At 33.9% G+C, this 12698-nt stretch overlaps 1 protein-coding gene across 1 annotated transcript; it reads right to left on the reverse strand.

Moving 5' to 3' along the window:
* Positions 1 to 4280: 4280 nt before the first annotated feature.
* On the reverse strand, positions 4281 to 7315 carry LOC123547858 (perlucin-like). The gene is made up of 5 exons (XM_045335104.2): positions 7229 to 7315; positions 6697 to 6782; positions 5864 to 5954; positions 4899 to 5124; positions 4281 to 4378 (listed from the first exon to the last, which is right to left on the reverse strand). Exons 1-5 carry the CDS (start codon positions 7278 to 7280, stop codon positions 4357 to 4359), a joined length of 477 nt encoding a protein of 158 aa, XP_045191039.2. The 5' UTR covers positions 7281 to 7315; the 3' UTR covers positions 4281 to 4356.
* Positions 7316 to 12698: the final 5383 nt, after the last annotated feature.

A 12698-nucleotide genomic window follows, 5' to 3' on the forward strand; every position in this document is an offset into this window, starting at 1 on the left:
CCATAAACCGGTTTAAGCTCCCCGGTGGTGTTTTTGCCAGTGAACGTTCCAAAGCGGTGCCCTGTGTTCCTTTATTTGTCCGTTTTGTCCTCGTGTGTTTGCTTTGTATGCGAGTGTGTGTGCTGGTGGTGTGCATATCTGCTTGCTGTGAGTTCCTGCGTTTTTGGAACATTTGATATTTATCCTTCAGTTGATTATTTTTTTTATATATAGAGTATCTATAATACACATACTTAGAACAAACTCCAGGGTGGTAATAGAAACTTTTCAAATTATCTTGATTAGTTTTGATCTTATCGTCAAAAACAAATTGAATGGAGTATTTTCTCTATTTTAGAAACCGATTTTGGCTTCGTTTTAAAATGGTTTATAATTGTTATTTCACTTTCAGCATATTTTATGTAACTTAAAAAGCAACATTTTCATATAAAAGTTTAAAACATTTTGTGATATCGATCACAATGAGAAAATGCATTTTGTCAGTGAAAGTTATACTTTTAAAGGTATGTTAGAAATTCAGATTAAATTTATATTCTGGATATTGCGAAATAAAGCCGAAAACTATTATAAACACTGTTACCCTTTTTTTGGATCAGGAGGATCTTGAAATTGAGCATCAATTGTCTATGTCCCTATCTAATAGTTACTTTACTTATCAATATATATATATATATATAGAGAGAGAAAGAGAGAGAGAGAGAGAGAGAGAGAGAGAGAGAGAGAGTAAACAATTTATAATATAAAATATCGCTTAATTTCTAAAGAAATGTGGATGAGAAACAGGAACTTCGACTTGATACAATTATAAAAACTATTGGGAAATGTTTTTATTTCTTACATTAAGTCTTCAGCACTAATATCTTATAAATAAAATAGAAAAAGTGGAAAATCCACAGGTCAAACAACACGACAAAATCGAAAATGTTGTGCACGCCCGGTTTGATTGAGCATGTTCATGGACGGTAGTTGAAAAGCATACCACCGTCTACGCTCTCCAGCCTCGGGTTGGGCAGAACTCAACATTTACACATGCTACAAATACAAAAACAATTTAGACATATGTGTACAGACGGCGGTGCACATGGAACCTTCAGTGATACACTAACATGTAATTCCATGAAAAGCGGCATATGGTCCCCAGTTAAAATAATGGATTTACCATAAAAGAGAACTAAACAACTGGAACTTAGAAAGGGGATCTGAGGTAATGGAGCCTGCATATCATTGGAACTGCCAATAGACAAAATTTAAAAAAAATTGGCACCATGTCCAAGGGGTGATTATACAATACCCAAAGTTATAAAAGCAAGAGTACTGGAACCACCAGGCCGAACTGTACAAGCTGAGAAACTAAACGGTACCAATAACACGACATAAAAATGTGCTGAACGATCTGAGAAGATCGAAATATAACAGCCCTGATCGAGTGTACGGGAAGCCACACGGCACAAACAACGCTATTGTGATAATGAAATACAAAACAGTGTAGACACGTGTCTCTGTAATGCACAAGTAGGGACAAACAAAAATGGAAAACGATTCCATACACTAAACAGTCGTCTTCAATAATCATTGTGTACAATATTACATGCATTTCGAGACAACGATTTGTAGTCCAAATCAAAATACAGATAAACATTTAAAGTTCTACCATAATTAACTGAACCTTTCAAAAAAAAAAAGTGTTTGCAATAATCATGCTTCTTATCATTGTACTCACCTTTAGAAGGTAGACTGTAGATCTTAGAGGTCACAATGCATGTTTAATTTCATCTTTTTTAAAGATAATTAACTTTATGACAAAGGCTTTCACATATTGTTTCAATAACCATTAGTTAAAATAACACAAGAAATATGAGAACACTTAGCAAACCATAAATACGAGAAATACTTACATATGTTTTAAACACTTACCATCCTCTAAAATGCAGAATCGTTAATGTCATATAAAATATGAAATCATTTTCCTCTATTTCGCTTTGTCAGTAAAAAGCATTTTTAATATAGAATATTTTATGTAGGTAATTTTGTTTTGACATGTGCAGCAGAATACGTTCCATGTCCTATTGAAACATATTGAACAGAACAGTTACATTGTAACATACCATTTGCTAGTTTGCAAATATCTTATAAAATACCAAATGAACCACAATTAAGCATAAATTTAGATCAACATGTTGTTATTAATATAGCGGGCTTTAAAATATGAAGCCGCGTCAAGCTATTGTATTATTCACTTTACAAATCAAAGTCACAAAAAAATGCATTAAAAGTTTTGATTTTAGAAAATGGGATAATATCAATTCTAAGAATGCAAGGTTGTAGATTATAATTTTTGACATAAAAATGGAAAATTAACATACAAATATCATAAGTCTTCAGATCTTTTCGGTAGGTAAAACAACGACCTTCGTCTGTTTGTGTTCACATCTCGTCCATCAGAACGCTTAGGCCTAAAAAAAAATCTTTGTTTCCGGTAACATGCTTAAAAAATTAGGGTAGGTAGGTCGGAATTTTTTTTTATTAAGGAAGACTTTTCGGAAATTATTTTTGTGTCAAAATATGAATACAAATAAGGGGCTTATGCCTTTAGAGCATCAGGAAGTTGATTTCTGACATCACGGACCATGTTTAAAGCATAAAAATGTGCAGTTTGGCAACATTTTGTCAAAAAGTTGAAAAAATTATTCTCCAAGGCCATAAAACATTTAGGGTCGAGCCAAAAATTTAGGGTAGGTCGGGATACCGGAAACAAACAATTTTTTTACACCTTACCGCTATTTCATGTCGTAAAATGAATATTTTTTATTATGGTGAATTCTTAATGACTGTCCACAACATAAGCGTATGCTAAGTTCCAAGAGAAGGTAGCTTCTGCTAGCAGTATTTCTTAAGATATTGCCAAAGTAACAAGTCATTGTGTTTTGTTCCTTATATTTAGAGTTTTGTTCCTTATATTTAGAAAACAGTACTAGCCCGCCCGCTTAGCTCAGTAGGTAAGAGCGTTGGTCTACGGATCGCGGGGTCGTGAGTTCGATCCTCGGGCGGGACGTATGTTCTCCGTGACTATTTGATAAACGACATTGTGTCTGAAATCATTAGTCCTCCACCTCTGATTTATGTGGAGAAGTTGGCAGTTACTTGCGGAGAACAGGTTTTTACTGGTATAGAATCCAGGAACACTGGTTAGGTTAACTGCCCGCCGTTACATGACTGAAATACTGCTGAAAAATGGCGTTAAACCCAAAACAAACAAACAAACAAAAAGAAAACAGTACTAAACATACTATGCCCGATTTACTAGTTTTGACCCTTTATTAGTTACAGAAATATATAAATATGAAGTGCAGCTGTGTATATTGATAGGATATATGTAAACCACAAATGGTACTAAATTTATACGAAACTGCTATATTTTGCTGTATGGATAACTTCTTTAACAGTTTTCAAGTGATTGATTGAAATGCTTTGAGATTAAGTGCACTAGCGTATATTGTCGGGATGTACATGTAATACCATATGTTCCCGTATAAATGCCTTATCACCGTCAAATAAACGCCTTTCCTGTACGACCCATACTGTACCAAAAACAAAGCTAAAATAATATTTTATTAAAGTATTTGAGTTATTCATAAGTGCATTTCAACGTTATTTTGGCAAAAGTGCTCACATTTGTTTGTTAGAAGTGTATTCGCTTTTGCTAATATTGCTACGTTTGTAAGAATTTGGCCTAAATATTACCCCGTTTTGTAAAGGCATCTTAGAATACTTTCACACAAAACCAGAAAAAAAACTTAAATCTTCTTTTGCACTATTGTTGATGTCTATTGAGCATCACACAGAATCCTTATCAAAAACGTACGATCAAAAAGATTCAATTAGGACACAATAGCAGTGATTAGTTAGCGTACTTTGTTTTTGGAACATGGCATTCTCTGTCTGATATATGTCCTTGTTTTTTTAACATCTGAAGTAGTTCTAAGAATAAGGACAATGAGTGTATATAGATTCTTAAACTTGATTTAGTGGCACTTTCACCGTATTAGTCACCGCTACGGAACGGAAATATGTATTTGAATTATTTTCTTTGTCGTACACATTTGGAACGATGCATAATAGCATTTGCCTTTGAACATTAATTACAGTAAAATGAAAACATGGATGCTTGTTACATACAGAAACCAACGATGCAAGTAAGTTGGTCAGTCATTCATGCCAAATCAGTGTGTACCAGTCCATGACATAAGTACGTTTGAATATTCCATAAATAAGAACAGTGGTTTAAGTTTTAATTTTATTTGTATCAAATATCTATCAGACAATTGGAATGAGAAATGAAGTTCCGTTTGTATTTTCTTAACCAAACAAACTGGCGTCCCTGTAAATAGAAAATAATTTTGAGAAACAAGTTTAACAGCACCAAGTCCAACAACAATAACGCCAGCAGCAATAGAAAAATTTCTTTACTACCCAAACTGTATACAGTAGATTGGGTAATAAATAATTATTAGAGTCATATGAAATACAATACACACCATAGCACATTTAATTTGTAACATAATATGTTTTTAAAAAGTAATAAAAGAACGTGTATCGTAGCTAGTAATTTCCCAAACAGATAAATTTATTGTACACAACTTTAAGAATATATGCTACAGTTTAATGATGTATGGTTTTAAAGTCAGTGTAAAGTTTGTGCTACATTACACGACCGGTCTATACATCTATATTATGTTTACTGAGCTAATACAATAAAACTATGAAAATTAATTTCTGATGTCGTGTAATCAAAATTAATTGCTATTCGCTATAGGTCCTTCGGACTTTTACCCGACATACCATTCAGTAAGTGTATACTATTTCTTCTATAAGATTCTACAGCTATATGATATACTTACTCATTTGGTCGTTCACAAATATAGTTAATAATCTCGTGACAGGGAAAGTCATTCCATAGATTATTAAAGTTATCCTCCAAATTAACGCAATTTTCGTCACCATCGTCGTTATCTGGTTGACCGTTTTCCCAATGGGTATAATCCCCTGGTGCCAGTGGCGTCTTACTGTTCATCCAAACCCAAGTCCCTTCTTTTTGTATGTCCGACAGGGCAATCCAAAAACTGTCTACAAAGCAAATCAGATCCAGTCTGTTAATCAGGCAAAGTTATAAGAAAGTCCTTAGCTTCTATAGATTTTGTTTCGGTACATGTTTTATTAATTATCTTTAGATCTCGTGATATCACGTTTAAGATGCACACAATTTCTTTAACATCATTATTCTTGTAAACACGAAAATGAAAAAGATACGACAAACTAAAGACGTTCCAGAAACCTCGACAACATGAATTACTTCTTATATCATTGTTATTGCAGATATGAAAATGTTAAACCATGGGAGGTATGACAGGACTAACGGTTAAATATTGAGCAGACTGGAAAAAACTGTAAACATTACTTTTATTTAATAATGTAGATGTGGTTTATGGCGAGCACGAGACAATGAAGTACTATTCTCTAATGAGACATTACATTGTAAACATTTACTGATTATTATTAACCAATACAACTAAGCGAACGGCAATAGTGTTTCATAATGTTAAAGCGACAATCATAGAAAGCAATATTAAAATTAACAACGTGTAAAGTTCAGTAACGTCGTGATTTTAATACATGCTCATGTCCTAAATACAGTAATAATGTAAGAGAATACTCTTCATATATAAGGAAAGTCTAGTTCATTTCCTTTAATTATTAATAAACAGTATTTTATTAATCCCGATCTGCTGAAACTTAATTTCGAAGACAATTATATGAACCCCTGTGACACAAGTAGTTACAGATTTGAAATCAATAATGGACTCACCTCCGCGTTTTCTGGCTTGGGAAAGTATAAACTGATCTTCGGCGGCATCTTCTATTTCAACCAGCTGTCCTCCAAGTTCACGACATATATCCTGTTGTATTATAACAAAACACGTTTTGCCTTCTGTCGGTTAACAACGACAAAGATGCTAAAATATAGCTGAATAAATGTTTTAATAAATACATAAATGATCATTTCTCAGTATTTAATATCGTTCAGATTTGTTTAGTTTATAGAAGATGTGCGAGATAATTCCAATATTAGGCCAACACCAAACCCATGACATTGTTCCAGTTTCTATCCATAAACTCTGTTCACATAAAATGCTACAAGAGGTATAGTCCTTTTAATACTTTTAACCGTTTCTTCATAATAAATAAAAACATTTCGTACAACAATTAAAATGACTGGTCTTTATCAAAACATTGTTTCATCAATTATTTGCGTTTTAATTTCATCAAAGCTATTGATAGTCATTATCAAAGCTATGATCTATTCATGTTTGCGTCTGTGATAGCATTACAGTAAAGTTAAAAGCGCTGTCTTGGATTCACATTCTCCACACTGCTGTGTGTGTACAGTTCTTCGTGGTGAGGAAATTGTCCAGTTCTACCCATTTGCCCGTCTTGTTTGAAAATATTTACCAAGGGACACTTGGGATTTTACAGTACCATTAACGTTAAAATGTCTAAGTTATGTAGTTGTGACATAAAAGCAGAATAAAGTCTGCAAGAACTCTTGCTATAATTCAGATCAATCTTTGGTATTATCTAAATTTATTGCGATAAAAGTCTGTTATTTGAACTCGAATAGTGTATAGTGACAGTCCTTACCACAGCTCCAATCCACTCTTCGGTATCATGGCTGAAGTGATAACATGACGACGCGTGCGAAACCCAGCCCGGGGGACAACCACTCTCTGCATTTACATAATATAGACAAGTCAACAATATGGCACAATTGACAATTCATATCCTCTTTCAATGTTATGAGGAGAAAAAAATAAACGAAGTTATATAATATGAGCCGTGCCATGAGAAAACCAACATAGTGGGTTTGCGACCAGCATGGATCCAGACCAGCCTGCGCATCCGCGCAGTCTGGTCAGGATCCATGCTGTTCGCTTTTAAAGCCTACTGGAATTGGAGAAACTGTTAGCGAACAGCATGGATCCTGACCAGACTGCGCGGATGCGCAGGCTGGTCTGGATCCATGCTGGTCGCAAACCCACTATGTTGGTTTTCTCATGGCACGGCTCATATAACAATTTTATTTTGATTATATTACCATTTTGCTTTAAAGATATTCTAAAACGTATAACGATTATATTTTGCACTCTAATTCATATATCTTAAAGTCTCTTACCTACAGAAGCACAGAAAATTGAAACAAAAACAAAAGCATTTACGTTAAACATGTTTGCATTATCTAAATCAAGTTATATGTGGGACTGAAGATAAGACTTTCAGATAGATATCAGTCCGTGTAAATATGTCATGGTTAATTTTGGGTCAAAATTGAATGCTAACACATTAGTATGTCGTCATGTTGAAAAAGGGCAATCTGGTTGAATTTTTCGCGATGGGAATTTTTTCTTTTAAGTGTATTCTATTCCCTTTAAAAATGCATTGATCAAAACGGAAACTTCGTATAATCACAATACAGAATAAAAATATTAAATTTTGCCACAGAAATTTTTTAGAAGTGACTGGTTACTTTTGTTTGAAGCTTCCTCAATGATAAATGTAAAGAGCAGAATCAAAGCGACATTTTAACAGGAAATGAATAAGGTTTATTTTTGTTTTCATGCGAAATGAAAGGCGGGTTATAATGAATCCAAGAATTGTACTAGCAATTCACGGTTAATTTGCTGATGTTATTTCGCCGTTCATTTCGCATGAATTCCTAAAAATAATCCGGACTTTATTTTTACATTATATTTTCTTCAAATTAGTTAGTTATAGAAAAAACAAATGCACATATTCTGTTTTATTATATACCTATATAAATTCTGTCAAATATTCGGTAAGTAAATATAATTATATATAAACAGGCAGAAAAATTTCGTATTTGTACCTTTTGTATTGTATGTTGCCGGACTACTTTAATTTAATATGTATGACCTGACACAGTTCTATAAATAGCGCACATAAAAACTTCACTCAGTTCTGTTTTAACATCGATAAACATTGAAGATTTCGTTCGATAACAAAACAACAAACAAAAAGGTGGAGGTATATAATTAAAGGGTCATTATAACTGTTACAGTAGCTAAATCTGGGATTTTGTATTCGGCTCTCGTGAATTTTGCAAATTCGGATCACATATTATATTGTTTCCTATATGAATCGTTTTTACCATTCAGTAGCCATTTGGTGAGAATAAGAAACTGAGTCTATAAAAAGAATACTCAAATAGACAAGTAATAATTTAAAAAAGCATTAATTATGCGGAATGTCTCTGTGTTTTGGAATACTGAGACAATGTGATTGGTGCACAATGGAAGATAAATCCTTGTGCTTAGTAAGAAATGTGCGAGTGAAATGGGTAAGTATATTTTCCTCTTCATAACCATGATGCTTATAGGAAAGGACATAACATTTACGGTGGCATTTTCTTTCCGGTCTGCTGCCAGTGTATATACCTGTTATTGCTATTTACAACATGTACATGTTACATCATAAATGTATTTCCTGTGTGAACAATGAGTCGTTAGTGTAGAAAACTTCGATTGATAATTAAGCTAGTTTTACTCATGTCAGGGGAATATAGTTTAGCTTCAAGCTTAGCCTTTGTGAAGGTATTTCTTATGGTTTAAGCAAACTTGCAATCATCCACATAACCAGATAAAAAGCGACGTGTGCATCAACATACATTTGTTTCGTTATATAGTTTGCAAATGTGTAGACTTATTAATTGAAGAACGAATTTTTAAGACTTCAGTATCATATAATTATGCCTGTTTATTTCACATATTAACATATTACACAATGTATATATTTTACATGCAACTTTAATGTTTATTTCGACCGTGCCCGACCGCTTAGCTCAAAAGGGATAGCACAGAACTACGTATCACAGTGTCGTGAGTTTGATCCTCGGGCGAGGCGTATGTTCTCTGTGACGATTTGATTAAAATCAATGTGTCTGAAATCATTCGTCCTACACCTCTTATTCATGTGGAAAAAATTTGCAGTAACTTGCTGAGAACACGTTTGTACGGGTGCAGAACCCGGCAACACAAGTTAGGTTAACTGCCAGTCGTTACATAACTAAAATACTGTTATAAAACGGTGCAAACCCCCGAACAAATAAATATGACGACGGTATACTGTAAAAAAATCCACCGTTAATGCATTTGGTCACGTTAATCGTCGCTACGTATGCTGGCTAAACGTTGTACGTCGAATTGTTTTAATTAGAATAATTATAAGCTGTTAAAGCTATTAAATTATAGTCTTTTAGCATAGAGACAGTTGAGGACGAACAGTCAAATTTGAAAGGCACAAGTTTGATACTTCGGAAACTTTCGTTTGAAAGTTTATTCCTATAACTGACAAAAGTTCACGGGGAACAACCCAACTGAAGCAACGCAAACAAAACAGTCTTATTCATTAACCAAACTTAAATACGTCGTACATCTGTTTGAATTTATTGCTTGTTCAGTTTCTTTTCAATAATATTCTACCGTTGTAGACGTAACCTTTCAAATTCTGCTATATTTTTAACTTCCAACCGATCGATCAGCATTATCGAATAAGATAACCGGTGCAATTAATCGGACATAATCAGATAACTGGTTACTCTAATCATGAATCCATTTTGCTTCAAAAATATAAAATACATGAGTGTATCAATACTTTTGGTGAAGTACGTAGTACGTGAACACCAAAGTGATTAAAATAAAACAAAGCTTCAAAACTGTGATAATTAGAAATAATATTGTTTGACCACTGACCATTTCAAAAAAAGAAGGAAATTACACAAGTCCGTCAATATGTAGAAATATGTAATCTTAATAAGCGAACTACGGACTAGTACGTTTTCAATATCGCATATAAAGTAAACAATAAAAACTAAGGCTGTTGATTGTACACTTAGGCGTATCCATATTGAGAGGGTTTTTTTTTGACAATATCCCTTGCTTCGTGTAATAAAATGCAAAACCCTTTTTGTACTCCTATGACCATATATAACTCCGAGTTAAGAGACATTCGTCCACGATAAGCCAGTCAGAAGCCAAATTTCTTTGCAGTAGCTTCCTCTGGTTTAATTGCCACCGGGAAACGTAAATACTAGAAAGAGAGGGCAAGATAAAAACTAAATTATCCGCTTGTGGTGCCAAGTAATTTATCGAATGGTAAACAATGAAGTTAGCTTCATAATAAAAACGACAAAGAAAGAATCAACAGGACATATTCGGCTGAAGAAGCTTCCTGTAGACAAAATAGCAAAACAATATACGTAAACTATTCCGTTTTTTTATTCAGTAATACATAAATTGCGTATAAATACTCCATAAAAATGATGAACAGTGAGATTTTCTTTGCTTGTATCGCCACCAAAGCGATAAAGCATTTTATAGTATGTTTCTTTTCTGCTTTACTCTTCATTGAAGCGGTAAATTGGTTACTGCCGTTATTGTTTCGGTCACGAAGCCGTTTACCGCTCCTGAAAATAATCATAGTAAAGGCAATGATTAAAGTAGGAAATACAATTTTACAGTATTTGAGATGACCTTATGCCAACATTTACTATATCGAGGATTTCTACTGTTACTTGCTTAAAACAGTTTTTTCCAATAAACTACAAATCATTTTCTAGTTTAGGGCTTTTCAACTATTTCTACATGGAACCATACGCTATTCATGGAATTCCGTTGCAGTGTATCATTAACGTTCCATGTACACCACCATACGAATACGACTGTGGATGTCTCTAAATTTCTTTTTTTGTACTTGTTACATAATTATGTAAATGTTCAGTTCCGCTCAACAAGTGACTAACATGCTTGTACAGTAGCGTGAATTTTCACTACCGTCCATAAACAGGCGCAATCAAACTGATCTTGCAACGTTTTAATTTTAGTCGTGTTAAGGATCCCCTCTCTAAATTCTTGTTTGTTCAGTTCTGCCCATTGTTTTCTAGTTTTAGTGCTTTCCAAGTATTTCAACTGATGACTATATTCCGCTTTCTTTGGAACTTCACTAAAGTGTATCAACGAATGTTCCATGTACTCCGCCGTATATGGATGTCTCAAGATATTTTCTGTACTTGTAACATATGTAAATGTTGCGTTCTGCTCAGCCTGGGGCTAGATGACTTGAACGGTAGCATGAATTCTCTCTACCGCCTTTAAACAATCTCAATCAATAAGAGTGTGTAAAAATTTCATTTTTGTACTCTTTGGGTGATCTGTAGATTTCCAGTCCTAAAAACTACATAACTAAGAAGTTTGTTATGACCTTTTATCCTGAATCTGAACAAAAATGGCCGTATTTAAAGAATTTGTGTCAGTTTTTATGAAACATGTAATTTCAAAATTTCTGTAATTTTAAAAGCTCCTAAAAATGAGGATGAAAACTATTTTAATTAAGACTTTTAGTTTTACTTTTAGAGAGTTCTCCAGTTTTCCACTAAATTCATAAAATAATTAAAACACCACCACATAGAGTCCAAATAGCAAAATTTGAACGAACTATGTAGAATTATTCCCAATAAACAATTTCTACAGTTATTGTACATTTGAGTAAAATTTAATCGGAACAATTTTTCTCAGAAATAATAGATATTTATTACACTGATATATGAGCCGCGTCATGAGAAAACCAGCACAGTGGCTTTGCGACCAGCCTGCGCATCCGCGCAGTCTGGTCAGGATCCATGCTGTTCGCTAACGGTTTCTGTAATTGCAATAGGCTTTGAAAGCGAACAGTATGGATCCTGACCAGACTGCACGGATGCGCAGGCTGGTCTGGATCCATGCTGGTCGCAAACGCACTATGTTGGTTTTCTCATGGCGCGGCTCATATGATATTTAAGAGTCTAACCCATACATTTAAAGCGAAGAATAATTTCTCTAAAACAAATCATTGTAAGTTAGTACTCTGAAAGTGATTAGCGGTATAAACTTCTGACATAAAATTTTTGCAAGATATTCTTACCAATAATCAAAAATATTGTGCAGCAGGCAGTAAACCATTGCAACGTTTTAATAATAATGCAGACAATCTACATTCTTTTTGCATTTTTACCAATATCTAATATTTTCACCTACTTTATCATTTTTCAGCATCATATGTACATTCTATGCAAAACTTGCAAGCGGTCCTGTTATGAAATCGCTGTCTTACCAGTCCTTACTTAATTGGTGTATTGTGAAATGTGTGTAGAAGTATTTCACTTAAATAGCCGAAGATGAACAGTTTCCTGCATCAAAATGTCAGCCTGAAATGCAGACTGGCAGACTGGAGATTTAGCGTTCTTGGCATTTAACTCGCTGCTGGATATAGGCAATAACAATTATATATATATGCTTCTGACTTTACGGAGAAGGAATGAAAATAACAGGCATTTATAGACAGACGTAATTGATCTTTGGATTATTAGGGTATTCATATGATTAGTACGGTTTCACGAAAAATTACAAGACGTGGCGTAATTTCTTTACACGAAAACGAAGAAGCCTCTGCTAAGATCTACTCTGTGCTGCACTCTTTAGTTCAAACAGTTTCTGTTAGGAGATAGACAGATATTGCACGTTTCTTTACCTCTCTCATGACTCAATGAAACCACTATTATTACGCTTGCATTTTATGCTTCCAATGATCTCCGT

This window comes from Mercenaria mercenaria, chromosome 9 (genome assembly GCF_021730395.1).
Source record: "Mercenaria mercenaria strain notata chromosome 9, MADL_Memer_1, whole genome shotgun sequence".
In the NCBI taxonomy this organism is placed as follows: Eukaryota; Metazoa; Mollusca; class Bivalvia; order Venerida; family Veneridae; genus Mercenaria; species Mercenaria mercenaria.